Here is an 18,740-nt window from a genome sequence, read left to right as displayed (position 1 = left end):
ATCAAGACACTACATCAAACATAAAACAGAAAAGTCCATGAATAAGGCTCAGTTGTTGAGCACCCTTGGGTCCAATCCATAGTACTAAAAATATTTTTTTCTCATAGTAGCTTCCACAATAATGTTATGAAAATATGCTCAGTTGATGAATGTTATTTTCACATGTTAATACAAATTAGGACTCTTTTTAGCTAAATATACAATTTATTAGCATGACATGTCATTTGAGATTAAATTATTTCAAAAATTATATCTTATGGGACAAATGAGAATTTTCAAGTATTTATCATCCAAACATGGGAATGATTTTGGGAAAGTTCAGAAATGACAGATGAAAAGGATTGAATTTCATAGAGATCACAATGTTCAATAAAAATGTCTCAGTGCAATTGTATGAGGAACTCAAAATCAAAGAAATAGAAATGCAGGAATAAAGGAGAAGGAGCAAGTTCTGTTTCCAGGTTCTGATACTGAAAATCAGTTCTGAGCTCTGAGGCTCTGAGCCTTGCAATCATGGGCACTTATTTAGTTTTAGTAGAATTGACACTTTAATGTTTCTCACAGAGTCTTCTCAGAGCACTCTTGATGTCCTTATTTCTCAGACTGTAGATGAAGGGGTTCAGCATGGGGGTGACCACAGTGTACATAACAGAAGCAGTTGCAATGGAGTGTAAGTTTTGGGTCACAACACCTAGACTTGTGCCATAAAATAAGGAAACCACAGAGAGGTGAGATGCACAGGTGGAGAAGGCTTTGTGCTTGTCCTGAGCTGATGAGATTGCACGGATGGAGAACACAATTTTGCAGTAAGAGTAAAGGAGGCCAACGAGGGTGCCACCAGCCAGCAATAGAGCAGCAAAATATATCACCACCTCATTAAGAAAGGTGTCAGAGCAGGCACGCTGAACCACCTGGTTAAGTTCACAGAAAAAGTGTGGGATTTTCAAGTCTATGCAGAAAGACAGATGCAACACCATTAAGCTTTGCAAAATTGCATGTAAAAAACTCCCAACTCAGGACACCAGAACTAGCATTACACAGAGCTGGCTATTCATGATGACCATGTAGTGCAGGGGTTGAAAGATGGCCACATACCAGTAACAGGCCAGCACAGTCAACAGAAAAATGTCTAACTCAGCAAAGATAACAAAAAAAGTGAATCTGGGTGATGCAGCCTGCATAGGAAATGGCCTTGCTCTGTGTCTGGATGTTCAGCAGCATCTTGGGGATGGTGGTGGAGGTGAAGCAGGTGTCCACAAAGGACAGGTTGGAGAGGAAGAAGTACATGCACGTGTGCAGGTGAGAGTCTGAGATGACAGCCAGGATGATGAGCAGGTTCCCCAGCACAATGACCAGGTACATAAACAGGAAAAGATCAAAGAGGAAGGGCTGCAGTTCTGGGTTCTCTGCAAGTCCCAGAAGAAGGAATTCTAGACGTTGAGTATGATTCCCTGGTACCAAATGCATGTGACTACCAGAAATGAGAAAAAGAGCATAACTTATTTTCCCATAGACAGGTATTTCGCACATCATTGAAAAGAAACAATACATATTTTTCTTTAATGAAATTAATTTTAGAAATGGGTGTGCAGCTCAGTGGAGGAGTGCTTGTCTAACATGTGTAAGCCCAGGATTCCATCATTATCCCCACAATAAACAAAAAGAAAAAAACAATGGAAAGGAAAGTAATTAATTTCTTTTTTAAATATTTATTTATTTATATTTATTTTATCGGCGGACACAACATCTTTGTTTGTATTTGGTGCTGAGGATCGAACCCGGGCCGCACGCACGCCAGGCGAGCACGCTACCACTTGAGCCACATCCCCAGCCCCGAGTAATTAACTTCTATAGAACGTGCATGTGTCTGTCATGTCCCCCTAAAGGATGCTGTGCCATCTCTGTTGATGAATTCCTCTTTCACTCTCAGAGTTTTGCTAGGAAGTCATGTATTTCAGAATTCTAAAGGGAAAATTAATAGTGCCTTTGAGAAGTATAAAAGGAGCACCCCTTATGTGCACTCTGTTTGTTCCTATAACTTATGTACAGTGAACAGTGCATCAGTAAACATGGAAGGACAGATATCTCCTACTACACCCATTTCATTTCCTCTGACTATATTCCCAATACTGTGATTGTTGCATCATGTGATAACTGCATTTCAATTTTTAGAGAACTTCCATAAAGTTTTTCAAAATGGCTTCATAAATTTGCATTCCAAACAACTCTGGATAAGGAGTTTTTTCCCTCTACATATTCACTGGCCCTTATTATCTTTGAACATTTTACAATAGACCTTCTAACTGGAATAACTTGTCTTATTTCAGCATGGCCTCTCAGCCCCAATCACCCTGACAAGGCTGTGAGTGTCATTGACACAGCTGAGATGATCAGTTCCCTACAGATTGTGGCCAGGGCACCTGGAGAGTCCACTCGACACACTTTCTATGAACACATGAGCAGACCAATTTAAGAAAGCTGCCCTTCTTACCTGTGTTTACAAAGGGGCATGAAAAGCTCAGTCAACACAGGGACGAAAAGAAAGAGAGAAGGATGGGGAGAGAGAGAGAAGGAGAGAGAAGGCAAAGGGGTGGACAGAACATGAAGAGGTGAGGGCAGAGAGAGAGCTGACGTGGACCCAGGGAACAAGACCCTGCAAGCCCAGGTGTCTCTTCTCCAGGAGGAAAAGGCTGCCTTGGTCCTGGCAGCATTCCAAACCCAGTGACCTTAACTGGTTATGGTTTATAAACAATAAAAGTATGTTTTCTAAAAGAAAAAAAGTGACTATTTTTTAACCTCCTTTTAAAATGTTTTATTATTTCTTTGCAGTGATACATAAGGTTGGGGCTATTTTTAAAGTATTTTTATCTGTAGGTGGACACAATACCTGTGTTCTATTTACTTATTTTTTGTGTGGTGCTGAGGACACAACCCAGTGCCTCACACCTGCTAGGCAAGCCCTCTGCCCCTGAGCCCCAGCCCCAGGCCTGTTGGGGTCATTCTGACACAATCTCACATGCAGGGAATCTGTTTTGCTCCCCTTCAGTCCCTAGTACTTTCCCTCCTTCCCCTCCTCCCTCCCACTCTTCCTCTTCCTCATGTCAAGGCATCTGACAGTCCATACACATTAGAAAAAATGACCAAAGGTCAAAAATCAACAATTGGCAACAGGAGATATCCAAAGTACCTGCAGCAAAGTGGGGAACTTTTAATAGGAAACAGCAGATCTGTCTTCCTGTTGCTGTTCCTTTCACCTGATCTACTGAGTTTTCCCTAGATTCACAACAGATACATCAGGGCTCTTTCTCCCTGTTTTAACATTCACACAGCATCATTGTGCCTGTTCACTGAGTCTATAGGTGACAATCCACTATATGTGTGTGCTGTGCGGTGATCAAATCAGGATAAGGAGCTTTCAATCTCCTTTATCACTGACCATTTCCTTGATTCCATTTTTTTTGTATGTGACATCAATTCCTGGTTGATCTTGGGTTTGTTTGTTTGTTTGTTTTTAAATTTTCTTATAAGTGTTATTTTTAGACACCTAATAACGATATAGATTTATTCGGTATATTGTGATGTTTTGATACACGAATAAATTTTATAGTGATCAGATCAGGTTGCTAGGAATAAAATGTAAAAATAAGTTGCCGGACTCTTAGAAATAAAAGATCAGGAATTCAGATGTAATGTTGTGATTTATCTAAAGAAAAATAAACTCAAATTTACTTGTGGACGATGGACATGATCTTTAGTGAAATGATGAAGAGGAACACCTTCCAACACCTGGCCAAGTGTGCGAGGCTTCTGGAAATACACCTGTATCAAAGTGTGGAAAATCAAGAGGTATAGATACATAAGAGATAAATGAAAATAATTTGGATATATGTAGAAAAGTTGATTTATTAGTGCACAGGAACTTTTACCAGCATATTCAATAAAGTGAGAATTCACAAGTGAAGAAATATCACATTGTTGAGTCAGATCCTTTATAATGAAAAGCCCTGGCAGGAGCCCAATAACAAACACTCATCTATTGGAAGATATTAAAATCTGTAGACATTCAGAAAGTCCCCACAGATACATCTCCACATAGGTGCTGTGCTCATGGAAAAGGAACAAGTGGCAACATTCTGTTTGAAAGAATAAAATGCCAAAATAAAAAAGAAAGACATAAATGGGAAGGAGTACCCTCCAATTCAAAGCAAAGTGTTTTAAAAATCTGAAATAGAGTAGTCAACATCCCCCCAATGCACTTACTTGAGGTTATGAATTAATTATAATATAAACATCTTTAGCATAACTATTTTTCAATTATTAAGTAAATTTATTTTTCATGTGGATAATACCAAGAGTGGAAGAAGATTCAGTGATATATCTATATTAAGAGTTTCTGATACAGAGATTCTTTTACAAAAAAAATTCCTAAATCTGGATCTTTCTCACAAATATTAAAAATGTGCTGAAATATGCTCCATTGTAATTTTTTTTAAAAGGATCTCCCACCAGTGTACATCCCTCTGCTGTTCATTCTGGGTTGATCCATTCCCCTTCCTTGCAAAGGTACTCAGACTCACATTCAATTTGATTTGAACCTTCACACACTCATCCAGCTTCTAATTGAGCTTCTGTTACCATAAGTTGATGGTCAACAATGACCCAGTGTTGCTGATTTCTGGGACACTTTTAGTATCTTATAAATCCATTAATAAATTAATTAATCTAGCAACAGACACCACCATCTCTGGGCTGCAGGCCAGGCTAGTTGGGCTCTCAGGGAACCTCAGGTGAAACTCCTGCCTTCATTCTCTTCAGTCCTCTCCTGCAGTGTCTGCTGAGTCCTCAGGCTCACCTGGGTGGCATCTCTGCTGGGAGGGTCTTCATGCACAGGCTACAGTTCTCTCAAATTTCAAAATGAAACGTGATTTTATATGTACTTGCAGATTTGTGTGGGTGGATGACTCAACTCTTAAGAAAATTACAAATCCACAGGCACACATGTCATATTCACACCTGGTACCATGACCACTTTCTGTGGACCCACAAAGTATTTCCACACACTTCATTTATTCCTTATAACATTGTTCTAACACTATGCTTGTTTCCCTAGATTAACTTCATAATAAAGGGCACTGAGGGGTGTTAACTTTCTTGATATTAATTTAATGGTGTCATTTCGATGTCACATATTTTAGGGCATTATATGATATTTCCTTACTTGTATACACTGGGTAATGACCAGATAAAGGTGAGCATATTTACCTCCTCAAGATTTATCATTTCTTTGTGGTGAACACACTATAGACTGATAGAGTAAAAGGAAAATGAAATAGGGCCAGGAGAGTGAAGGGGAAGGAGAGGTACTGGGGTTAAGTTGGAGACAATTGTATTCCGTGCTTTTTGATTATGGCAAAATGAATTCCAATATTATGTATAATTATGAAGTGCTAATTGCAAAGGATATTGGACTACATCATTTTTGAAATATGCAGGACCTTATCATGACCGTACTGTGCGACAGAACAGCAGAAACAATTCCTCCTACCTGACTACAACTTAGTACCCAGGGGCCAACCTTCTCTGTCCCTCCTGCTCCCTTACCCTTTCCAGCCTCTGGGAACCAGCATTCTGCTCTGCGCTCCTGTGAGAGCAACTTCTGTACCTTCTACATGTGAGTGAGGTCCTGCCGTACTTGTCTCTCTGTGCCTGGCTTATTGCCCTTCATACAGTGACCTCAGGTTCTCTCCATAGGATCGAGGATTCCAATTTTATAACAATTATATATAAAACAGTTAAACCTTATTGAACACCTTCTTCAATTGAGCACATGAGGGGATCTGTTCGTAGTAACGCTTTATATCTTTTTATATAACTAGGAAAGAGGAGGTCAAAGTCTCCAGAGCAGATATAGTTAGCAGTAGATGGAAGCACTAATTATCTTCACTTTATCAATACTTAGTGGGCACAAGTATTAAAGTATTACACTGTAGCCATACCTACATGCAATTATTGCATATTAATTATACTTCTTTCTGAAATTGTTTAAAAACATAGAATTCTTGACTATCCTGTTATGATCATTACACACTGTATATATGATTTGAATTAATATGCCATACCCTATTAGTACAATTAAAAATAATTATTAAATAAAATATTTTAAATTATGCATGTCATAAATGATAAGATAATAGAATAAATCAGACATTATTACCCTATGTGCATACATGAGTATATGACCTATGTTACTATCTACATGATATAAACCCGATGAATGAGAAGTCATACTCCATTTATGCATAATGTGTCAAAGTGCATTCTGCTGTCATGTATAATGATTGGAACAAATTTTTTAGAAATACATTTAAAGAATTGATAAGAAATTTTTAAAAACTAGGGAAAATTGTCTTGTACACTGTGGATATTTGCTGTATTATTATAATCATTTACCTACCTATATTTACCCTATGATATCAGGTTGCAAACCTTGAAGATGGGCAATAAGATTCATCCTAAAATAAATAAAATTTAAATTAAATGATACCCAAAAAGGTAAAATAGACATATACAAACAATTTCAAAACAATTACAAGTTTTGAAATGCAAGAAATAATGGTCAATGTGCCTCAGTCAATAACCTAAAATAATAGATACAAATGCTTAGGAACATGAAAATGTGCAAAATTTCATGAGTACACAGAGAAAAATTACATTAAAATCATCAAGGGGACTTTGAATACCTTGCCTTGGTGTTTGCTGTAGTCCTAAATCTGCAACACCCAGAGACAGAGCGATTCTTTATTGGGGAGAACCCCAGGTGCAAGAGTCTGTATCTGAAGCTCTTGTTTCCTCTGAGCTTAATTTATACTTTAGTAAAGCTTCTCTAGAGCCATCCTAACATGAGGTCTGGGACCATGGCCTGCCCTCTGTGACCTCAAGCTCATTGCCTGGTGACCATAAGGTCCTGCTACCTAGTGAAGGAGTGACCAGGAACCTCCAGAGACCATTGTATCAGATGGTCCAACAAAGTGGCAAATGCTGAGTGGAGTTTTAAAATCTTAATTTAATATTTATGGACTAGTGATTGTACATATCCATAGGGTGAACATGATGTTTTTAGCCCATGCACACAATGGGTGCTGAACAAAATAGCTTAAGGGAACTTTCCCTTCCCACATCATTACCTTATGATTCCAGGTCTGCGCTCCTCACTTCAGATCTTCCTAAAACACATATCAAGATCTGGGCACTGCAGCCCCCGCCCACCCCCCACTCACTGTGGAACACCAGGACTGGGTCTTCCTATTCACCTGTGCTCCTGTATCTCTATCCAGCCTCCCTCCTCCTCCTCCTCCTCCTGCCTCCTTGCCAGCCTCCAGTGTCACTATTCTGTATGTAGATTGAGGCTCCTTTGGCCTCCACATAGGATCACATGAGTGTTTGCATCTGTCTGGCTTCTTTCATGGGACATAGTATCCTGTCCTTTTTATTCTCTTGTGAATGAAAGGATTTCGTTCTTTGAATTCTGAAGAGCCCTCAGTTATAAATATACTATATTTGACTGCTGAGAAGACTGCCTCAAGAACATTGGGAAGTGCAGGCACATCTTTGGAAGCTAATTTCCTTCCCTCTATTTTGTTATTATCAAGATCTACCTCCATGAGACTGTATTTTTATTTTTTTCTGCCTCAAAGCCTCTTAGTTAACCTGCCCATGTGTAGATTTGTGGCTCAGACACTTTCTTCTTTCTCTTCAACCATCTCCTAATTTTCATTATATTCAACTAAAATTCACACAGGAAAAACTCCTTATCAGGAACTGTACTAGACATCACGGTTGCAGGCACAGATGAGATAGGGTTCAGAATTTCTAGGAATTTATAGTGAGTGAGTGGAAAACTTCAGTAAGTTGAGGATGACGGGAAGGAAAGAGGATCCCAAAAAAGCAGGAAATCTTCAGAGTTGGTCTCATTTGCATCACCTTAGAAGACATCTGCAAGTGAGTTTCCAGGGCAACAAGGATCCCCAAGCATCACTTGTGAGGTTATGTGTTAAAGGTATAAGATTTGGTTTGTTAAAATTAAAGACAATCCCTTATTGTAGATAACTGGGAAAGTGACCTGTTATATTCACACAACTGAGATTTCCTGGTGAATGTTAAAAGGCTGATCCAATGTGGAACCTCAGGAACAGTGCTGAGGACAGGGAGGTCCTGAAGGGAGACCCCAGGGAGGAGTGGCTTTAAAACCTGTAAAAGCTGAAGTCGTCAAAGGGCTGGATGCAGGAGGCCAGGCTCTTGGCCCTTGATGTAGTGCCCACTGCTGCTCAGGAGAGTCCTGCCATGGCCTTCACTGGGGCACCATCCACCTGACCCCTCCAACTCCCTGCTCCTCAGACTGTAGACAAAGGGGCTCAACATGTGGGTGACACCAAGGCCACATCAAGGTCATCTAGACAACAAAGTGCCTGCAGAACTGAGGAAGACCTCAAGGCCAGTGCTACAGTTTCAAGCTTAAATGTCACCCAAAGGCCCTATGTTAAAGTTTGGTCCCCATCTTGGTGCTATTGGGAGGTAGAGGAAATGCTAAGAGGAATGTCTAGTGGGAAATCTTAGTTCATTTGGGAATTGCCCTTGAAAGGGATTGTAGGACCTCATCTGTTCCTCTATCTCTTCCACTTTCAGGCCATAAGGTCAGCCCCTTTCCTCTGTCACATGCCTGTCCCCCCTATCATGTGTTCATTGCAAAAGGGCCAAGCTATGGGGCCAATCCAAAACAGATTGGAATCTTGAAAACTGTGATTCAATATAAATGTTTTCTCCGTATAAATCAATTATCTCAGCTGTTGTATTATAGTAACAGAATGCTGACTCGTGTAGCCAGTGCATCATGCAAAGATATTACCAATGGTTTAGACCCACATGCAGAAAAGACTTTGAACTGGTTCCTGACTGTCAAAAATCCTAGAATGATAGAAGCTAAGTACCCTGCTCTGTTATTGATGAGGTTGACTGTACAGAGGAACTCAGGAGTCTGCCAAGATCTCAGAAGACTGTGTGCTTCCCATTTGTGTGCAGAAAGGAGGCAGTAGGAGAGGTTCTTAAGTAGTAAAAACCACAGTTTAAATCACACGTCCATCTGTACCGTCTCCCTAGTATCTACATAGCCGAGACTGAGAACAATGAAACCTCAGATGCCAGCATTTCTTGTTTCTTTTATTTCAATATCCAACATTTTTACCCCAATCAGAAAGCAAACTTCATCTCAGTCTTCTGAACATCTTATGTCAGGATTGACAGAAAGCCACAGCCCATTATCAACCAGTTGGTGTTCTCTTCATTTTCCTGCTCTTGATTGAAGAAAGTACACAGGGTAATTTTAAGCACAGGATGCACCCTGACAGCAATGACAGCTTACAGTCACATGGGAGAAAGTGAACAGCAATCACAGGTTCAAGGGGAAAGGGAAACACATCAAAATGTGAACAGTTTATTTTGATAAGCATAAATTATAGTGATATATTTAGCACCTCCACACAAGGTATGCTGAACAAAAAAAAACTGTTAGGTTCAGCATGATATTTCCACATCTGCCCACAGTGTGCACTCTTCAAATCCAGCCTCCCTAATCCACCCTCTCCAACCCCTCCCCAACATCTACTATTGTCTATTCTATGTTCAGGGTGACATTTTACTTTTTTTTTTTAAACCTCCTCTGGAGACACCATGAAGTACTTGTCTTCAGTATCTACCTTCTTCTCTTAGAACAATATCCTCCAAGTCTATTCACATTGCCGGAAGGCTTGAGAAAGTCACTCACATGCCAAGTCCCTTTGTCCACAGTCTGAATTCAACAGCTTCTTCATATGTCCATGATTTTTTATTTATAATTTTAATTGAACTTTTAATTGGAGAAAATTGTAGATTAAAGGGCAGTAGTAAAAATCGACAGAGAGAGATCCAAGGCCCCTTTCGTGAGCTTCCACCATGGTAACACTGAGCAAAATATCACAGCCAGGTATTTACACTGATAACAAGGATATGAAGTCACAGCAAAGAGAATCGTTCATGGCCATGTTTATTTTAGCATCATCCACAAGAGCTACACTATGAAGTCACCTACATGCCCATCACCAGATGAGAGGAGGAAAGAAACGTGGCATATACACAACTTGAACATACTCAGCCATATGTAAGGATGAAGTCCTGTTACTTGGGGCAATGTGGGATGGACCTGGAGGGTACTGTGCTCAGTGAAGAAGGCAGATACTGAAAGACAAGTACTTCATGGTGTCTCAAGAGGAGGTTAGAAAAAAATAAAGTAAAATGTCACCCTGAACATAGGATGGAGATTACTAGATGTTGGGGAGGGGTTGGAGAGGGTGGATAAGGGAGGCTGGATTTGATCAGTGCACATTGTGGGCAGGTGTGGAAATGCCATGCTGAACCTCACATTTACAATTATTTATGATATTCAAAATAAAATACAGAATAGCTCCCATCAGTCACATGTCCCAAGTTTTGCCCTGTTACAACCCCCTCTACTCCCCTCTGTGCCCAGAGCCTGGACCTTTGAACCATTCATCTAGAGCCTGGATCTTTGAACCATTAATCTATTAACCATTAATATATTGCTGGCATTTCAAAAATGTTGTCTATCACATAGAAATATGTACCTGGGAAACAGTGAAGTAGGTACCACTGGGGACATGTTTTGTCCATGACTGTTAGGCACTGTGGACACCATGCTGAAAAAGAAACAGGATCCAAAAAGTAGAGAATAAGACCTAATGGCCAGCTAACACCATGGTATGTTAAAGGCTACCTTATGAAGATTGGAAATTCCGGAAGTCATACAGGCAATAAATCATGAACACACAATTGAAGATCTATTCTCTGTCAAGCATGGTGGTGGATGCTTCTAATTCAAGATACTCAGGAGGCTGAATCATGAGGATCAAAGATGAAAATCAGCCTCAAAAATTTAGTGAGGCCTAAAATAACTTAGCAAGTCACTATCTCAAACAGAAAACAGAAATGTCATTGGATATTTCTCAGTGGTTAAGCACCCTTGGGTTCAATCCATAGTACTAAAAATATTTTTTCTCTGATTTGCCTTCACAATAAAATTATAAAAACAGTGTTAATTGACAAATATTTTCACATTTGAATATAAATAATGACTATTTTTAGCAAATTAAATAATTAAATATCAGGACATATGTCATTTGAGGTTAACTTATTTCTAAAATTATATCTCATGGGACAAGTGAGAATTTTCAAGAATTTCTCATCCATATATGGTAATATTTTGAGAAAGTTCAGAAATGACAAATGAAAAGGAATGAATTTTATAGAGATCAGAATGTGCAAAAAAATCATGATTCAGTGGAATTGTATGCAGAAGTGAAAATCAAAGAAATGGAAATGCAGGAATAAAGGAGAAGAAGAAAGTTCTGCTTCCAGAATCTGATAAAGAATCCCAGATTCTGACTCGGAGGCTCTGAGCCATGCATCAGGAGCACTTATTCAGTCTCCAAAAATTGACACTTTATTCTTTCTCACAGAGTCTTCTCAGAGCCAGCTTGATGTCCTTGTTCCTCAGACTGTAGATGAAGGGGTTCAGCATGGGGGTGACCACAGTGTACATCACTGAGGCTGTTGCAGTGGAGTGTGAGTTTTGGGTCACAGCAGAACTGAGGTACACACCTAGGCTTGTACAATAGAATAAGGAGACTACTGAGAGGTGAGATGCACAGGTGGAAAAGGCTTTGTACTTGCCCTGAGCTGATGAGATTGCACGGATGGAGGACACGATCTTGCAGTAAGAGTAAAGGATGCCAGCAATGGGGCCACCTCCCAGCAAGAAAGAAGCAATATATATCACCACCTCATTAAGAAAGGTGTCAGAGCAGGCACGCTGAATTAACTGGTTAAGTTCACAGAAAAAGTGTGGGATTTCCAAGTCTGAGCAGAAGGATAACTGAACCAACATTAAGCTTTGTAACAATGCATGTAGGACACTCACAACCCAGGACAGCAGAACTAGCAATCCACAGAGCCTGTGGTTCATGATGACCATGTAGTGCAGGGGGTGACAGATGGCCACATACCGGTCATAGGCCATCACACTCAAAAGGAAGTCATCCAACCCAAAAAAGAGTACAAAAAAGTGAATCTGGGTGATGCAGCCTGCATAGGTAATGGCCTTGCTCTGTGTCTGGATGTTCACCAGCATCTTGGGGACGGTGGTAGAGGTGAAGCAGATGTCCACAAAGGACAGGTTGGAGAGGAAGAAGTACATGGGCGTGTGCAGGTGGGAGTCTGAGATGACAGCCAGGATGATGAGCAGGTTCCCCAGCACAGTGACCAGGTACATGGACAGGAAAAGACCAAAGATGAGGGGCTGCATTTCTGTGTCCTTTGCAAGTCCCAGAAGAAGGAATTCTAAACGTTGACTATCATTCCCTGGTTCCATATGCATGTGTCTACCAGAAATGAGAAAAAGAGCAAAACAAATTTTCCCATAGACAGATATTACATCATTGAAGACAGACAAAACATATTTTGCTCTAAAGAAATTAATTTTAAGAATGGGTGTGTAGCTCCATGGAGGAGTCTTGTCTAACATGTGCAAGGCCCAGAATTCTATCATTAGCCCCACAATAAACAAAAAGAAAAAACAATGGAATGGAAATTAATTAACTTCTATAAAACATGCAAGTATTGTGTTCCCCTAAGGGATGCTGTGCCATCTCTGATAAAGAATTCCTCATTCCCTCTCAGGGTTTTACTAGGAAGTCATGTATTTCAGAACTCTAAAGGGAACATTAATAGTACGTTTAGAAATATAAAAGGAGCACCCCTGATGTGCACTCTGATGGTTCCTGTAACTTGGCTACAGTTAATAGGCATCAGTAAACATGGAAGGACAGATATCTCCTACTACATGCATTTAATTTCCTCTTACTATATTCCCAATACTGTGATTACTGCATCATGTGATAACTGCATTTACATTTTTATAGAACCTCCGTATTGTTTTTCATAATGGCATCCTTAATTTGCATTCCAAACAACTCTGGATAAGGATTTTTTTCCTCTACATACTCATTGGCCCTTATTATCTCTGAACTTTTTACAATAGACCTTCTAACTGAAATAAGATATTATTCTATGGCAACTTGATTAGCATTTCCCTGATAATTGGCAATTGAGCATTTTTCAAATGGCTATTGGCCATTTGTATGTGTATAGTACATAGTGGAATAATACTCAGCTGTGGATAAAAGATTGAATCCTGTCATTGGTGACAACATGGATGAACCTGGGGGACATTATGTGAGCTGAAATAAGCCAGGTACAGGAACACTACAGCTGCATGACATCATCCATAGTCAGATTCTGTAAAAGCTGATTTCATAGAACCTCAGCAGAGCAAGATGGTCACCAGAAGCTGAGCAGAGTTTTGGGGACAAAGGGATTTACAGAAGCTTCTCAAGGCAAGCAAACACACAATTGAAGAAGAGGAATGACTTCTGGTGTTGTACTGCACTGTAGGGAATTATAATTAACAATAATATATTACATATTTTAAAATAGAATAGAGGTTTCAGAATGTTCCACCACAGAGAAATGATAAATGTTTCAGGTGATTAACTAATTACCCTTGTGCAATTATTACACAATTCATGCATGCATGGAAATATAAAGTTACACTAATAAAGTTGTATAATTACATGTTATTAAATATAAAGCAATAACTAAATATTAAGTACCAACTACATTCCAGGCATTATATCAGTAATCTGTATGAGGTTAAAAAAAGTCAGCATTATCCAAAGAGAGGGAAAGAACAAAAGCAAAAATGGTTAAAAAAATCACTTAATATTGATTAAGTGATGGGTACTAAGAGGAAAAAGAAAGAGTGAGAAGTTGTTATACTTTTACAGCAATGCAGGGTAAACCAGCGGGAAGAGGGGCATCCAAACAGAGACCACAAAGAAGCCAGGGAAGGACCTATAAGTCATCCTCAGGGGTGTGGTCTTCACTGGGGGACAGTCATCCCTGAGGAACATTCTTTATTTGGAAAAACCAAGGCTTAATAGAAAGCCCTTGGCCAGAGTAGGACCAAGTAGGACAGTGATGAGAAATACTGTCAGAGAACTTTGAGGAATGAGCTGGCCTCATAGCTCTCTGAGGCCACAAGGTACCAGGAGCCCTTCAACCACACCCTGAACCTCTTTCCCCCTTAAATTTGCTGCAAACACATTCTGTGAATTGGAAAGGATTCCTTCCTTACTACACCTGAGGTTTAGGTTCTGACCTCTAGCTACTAAGAGTCACCTGCAATATATAAGCTTGGGTACCACTTCTCTGAGCCCTCCATGAGGCACATAAACACCACACACACATACACACACACAAGAACACACTTCTTACCTGTGTTTAAAAAGGAGCATGAAAATCTGTGCAGTCAACAGAGGGAGGAAGAGAAATAGAGAAGGATGAGGAGGAGAGAAAAGGAGAGAGAAGGCAAAGGGGTGGACAGAACAAGAAGAGGTGAGGGAAGAGAGCGAGCTGACATAGACCCAAGGAACAGGACCTTGCAAGCCCAGGTGTCTCTTCTCCAGTTGGAAAAGCTTTCCTTGGTCCTGGCAGCGTTCCAAACCCAGTGACCCTCTCTGGGTGCTCAGCTAAAACCATAAACAATAAAAGTATGTTTTTTAAAAGAATAAAGAAGTGACTTTTTTTAACCTAGTTTTTAAATGTTTTTGTTATTACATTGCAGTGATACATAAGGTTGAGGCTATTTTTCAAAAGTATTTTTATCTGTAGGTAGACACAATACCTGTATTCTATTTACTTATTTTGTGTGTGTGTGTGTGTGTGTGTGTGTGTGTGTGTGTGTGTGTGTGTGTGTGTGGTGCTGAGGATCCAACCCAGTGCCTCACACCTGCTAGGCAAGTGGTCTGCCCCTGAGCCCCAGCCCCAGGCCTGTTGGGGTCATTCTGACACAATCTCACATGCAGGAAACCTGTTTTGCTCCCCTTCAGTCCCCAGTACTTTCCCTCCTTCTCCTCCTCCCTCCCACTCTTCCTCTTCCTCATGTCAAGGTGTCCGACAGTCCATACACATTAGAAAAAATGACCAAAGGTCAAAAATCAACAATTGACAACAGGAGATGTCCAAAGTACCTACAGCAAAGTGGGGAACTTTTAATAGGAAACAGCAGATCTGTCTTCCCTGTGGCTGTTCCTTTCTCCTGATGATTGACTTTTCTCTAGATTCACAATAGATACAGCAGGGCTCTTTCTCCCTATTTTAAAATTCACACAGCATCATTGTGTCTGTTCACTGAGTCTATAGGTGATAATCCACTATATGTGTGTGCTGTGTGGTGATCAAATCAGGATAAGGAGCTTTCAATCTCCTTCATCACTGACCATTTCATTGATTCCATTTTTTTTTGTATGTGACATGAATTCTGGTTAATCTTGGTTTTTTTTTTGTATTTTCTGATAAGTGTTATTTTGTTAGACACATAATAACTGTATAGGTTTATTGTGTATACTGTGATGTTTTGATACATTTATATGTTATATAGTGATCAGATCAGAGTACTGGGAATAAAATGTAAAAATAAATTGCTAGACTCTTAGAAATAAAAGATCGGGAATTCAGATATAATGTTATGATTTATCTAAAGAAAAATAAATTCAAATTTACTTGTGGATGATGGACATGATCTTTAGTGAAAGGATGAAGAGGAACACCTTCCAACAGCTGGCCAAAGGTGTCGAGGCTTCTGGAAATACACCTGTATCAAAGATTGGAAAATCAAGAGGCACAGAGACATAAGACATATATGAAAATAATGTGGCAATATGTAAACAATTTGTCTTATTAGTGCAGAAGAACTTTACCAGCATTTTTGATAAAGTGGATTCACAAGAAGAAATATCACATTGTTGAGTCAGATCCTTCAGAATGAAAAGCTCTGGCAGGAGCCCAATAACAAACACTCATCTGTTGGACGATATTAAAATCTGTAGACTTTCAGACACTCCCCACAGATACATCTCCACATGGGTGCTGTGCTCATGGAAAAGGAACAAGTTCTAACATAAAAATCAGTGAAAAACATTCTGTTTGAAAGAATAAAATGCAAGAAATAAAGAAGAGAAAAAATTGGGAAGGAATACCCTTCAATTCAAAGCAAAGTGTTTTAAAAATCTGAAATAGAGATGTCAAAGTCCCTCCAATGCCCTTACTTGACAGGTTATGAAATAATTGTAATATAAAACTCTTTAGCCACCTATTTTTCACTTAAGTAAATTTATTTTTCATGTGGATAATACCAAGAGTGGAAGAAGATTCTGTGATACATTTGTATTAAGAGTTTCTGATGCAAAGATTTATTTACAAAAAAAAAAATCCTAAATACGGAACTTTCTCACAAATATTAAAAATGTGCTGAAATCTGGTTCATTGTAATTTTTTAAAAAGGATCTCCCACCAGTGTACATCTCTCTGCTGTTCAATCTGGATTTTCCATTCCCCTTTCTTGCAAAGGTACTCAGACTTACATTTACTGTGATTCGAACCTTCATACCTCCCATCAATCTTCTAAATGAGCTTATGCTACTGTAAGTTGATGGTCAACAATGACCTGTGTTGCTGATTTCTGGGACATTTTTAGTATCTTATAAATCTATTAATAAGTCATTTAAGCTAGCAACAGACACCATCATCTCTGGGCTGCAGGCCAGGCTACTTAGTCTCTCAAGGAACCTCAGGTGAAAGTTCTGATTCCTTCTCTTCAGTCCTCTCCTGCAGTGTCCGCTGGATCCTCAGGCTCACCTGGGTGGTATCTCTGATGGGAGGGTTTTCATGCACAGGTTTCAGTTCTTCCCTGGATGTTGAATGTGCAGAGTGAGTCTCTGACCCCAGACAAGAGAATAGGAATTGGTCAAGCTTTGGTCCTCAGGTCAGATTTGAAGATCCTGAAGAATAAAGTAAGTCCCAAGGGCATGCACTCAGGGAGAGCAGGAGCAATCACGGCCTACAGCTTCTCTATCTGCTCATTAAGAACATGTCCTTCTTTATACTGCAACCTCTAAGCACCTGATTTCCCTGCAGGACTCTGGTCTAGACAGGAAAGGAGCAGTTCCCATGGATTCCTCAGGGAGCATAGTGGAGTCAGGTGCATCAGTCCATATTACCACCAATCTACAGGCCCCATCTTCCCAAAGTCCAAACCTCCTGTCACCATATCCCTCCTGTGAGTTATAGTTTTCTTCGACTTGTGAAGCTAATCAACCTGCCCTGGTTAGTTATCTTGTGTCCTCAAAACACTGACTCATGTTAGGGACACAGTCTCCGGTGTCTCCAGAAATTTTTCTATCCCTCTTTAACAGAGGAGTGAGCTCCATTTGTATAAAATGTGAATCCATAAAATAACACCTCCTGTATTCATCACACTTTGCCCACAATACACACAATGTCATGCATCTGATAAACTCTAATGAGGGACCAGATGCTGGCTCTTACCTTAGGATGTGAGTATTAGTTTGAAGAGATAAGAATCTTCAGGCTCCATGACTTGTGCTCCCTTCTCATTTCATGCTCATTCAAAGTTGGCTCTTTTCATTTCTCTTCTCTCAAGTTTTGAAATGAAACGTGATTTTGTATGTACATGCACATTTGTGTGGGTGGATGACTCAACTCTTAAGAAAATTACAAATCCACAGTCACACGTGTCGTATTCACACCTGGTACCATGACCAATTTTGTGGATCCACAAAGCATTTCCACACACTTCATTTACTCCTCACAACATTATTCTAATGTTATGTTTGTTTCCCCAGATTAACTTCAGAATAAAGAGCACTGGGGGGTTTAACTTTCTTGATATTAAATTTTTAATTGTGTCATTTTAGTGTCACATATTTTTAGGGCACCATGCGATATTTCCATACTTTTATACACTGGGTAATAAGCAAATCAAGGTAAGAATAATTACCTCCTTAAGGTTTATCATTTCTTTGTGGTGAACACACTCCAGACTGGCCAAAAAAGGAAAGTGAAATAGGGCAAGGAGAGAGAAGGGAAAGGAGAGGTACTAGGGTTAAGTTGGAGCCAATTGTATTCCATGTTGTATGAATATGGCAAGATGAATCCAAATATTATGTAAAATTATAAAGCACTAATTGCAAAGGATATTGGACTCCATCATTTTCAAATATGCAGCACCATATCATGACTGTACTGTTCGACAGAAGAGCAGAAACAATTCCTCCTACCTGACTACAACTTAGTACCCTGGGGCCAACCTTCTCTGTCCCTCCTGCTCCCTTACCCTTTCCAGCCTCTGGGAACCAGCATTCTGCTCTGTGCTCCTGTGAGAGCAACTTCTGTACCTTCTACGTGTGAGTGAGGTCCTGCCGTACTTGTCTCTCTGTGCCTGGCTTCACACAGTGACCTTCTGTTCTCTCCATAGGATCAAGGATACCAATTTTAAAACAATGATATATATAAAAAAAACTTAAACTTTATTGAACACGTTCTTCAACTGAACACATGTGGGGAATGGTTCATAGTAATGTTTTATATCATTTTATGAATAACTAGGAAAGAGGAGGTCAAAGTCTCCAGAGCAGATCTAGTTAGCAATAGATGGAAGCATCAATTATCTTCAATTTATCAATACTTAGGTGCATAAGTATTAAAGTATTTCACTG

At 39.7% G+C, this 18,740-nt stretch overlaps 2 protein-coding genes across 2 annotated transcripts; both read right to left on the bottom strand.

Annotated features, from left to right (window-relative positions):
• Window positions 1-548: 548 nt before the first annotated feature.
• LOC144368013 (putative olfactory receptor 7A2) lies at window positions 549-1,467 on the bottom strand. Its single transcript, XM_078026041.1, has 2 exons — window positions 1,176-1,467; window positions 549-949 (listed from the first exon to the last, which is right to left on the bottom strand). Exons 1-2 carry the CDS (start codon window positions 1,465-1,467, stop codon window positions 549-551), a joined length of 693 nt encoding a protein of 230 aa, XP_077882167.1.
• A 10,081-nt stretch (window positions 1,468-11,548) lies between these two features.
• On the bottom strand, window positions 11,549-12,475 carry LOC101971359 (olfactory receptor 7A5-like). The gene has a single exon (XM_078026031.1). It carries the CDS (start codon window positions 12,473-12,475, stop codon window positions 11,549-11,551), a length of 927 nt encoding a protein of 308 aa, XP_077882157.1.
• Between the last annotated feature and the right edge of the window lie 6,265 nt (window positions 12,476-18,740).

The sequence above is a fragment of the Ictidomys tridecemlineatus genome, chromosome 2, assembly GCF_052094955.1.
Source record: "Ictidomys tridecemlineatus isolate mIctTri1 chromosome 2, mIctTri1.hap1, whole genome shotgun sequence".
NCBI classification, from domain to species: Eukaryota; Metazoa; Chordata; class Mammalia; order Rodentia; family Sciuridae; genus Ictidomys; species Ictidomys tridecemlineatus.
Note: the sequence above shows the minus strand (reverse complement) of the source record. Positions and strands in the feature narration are given on the sequence as shown.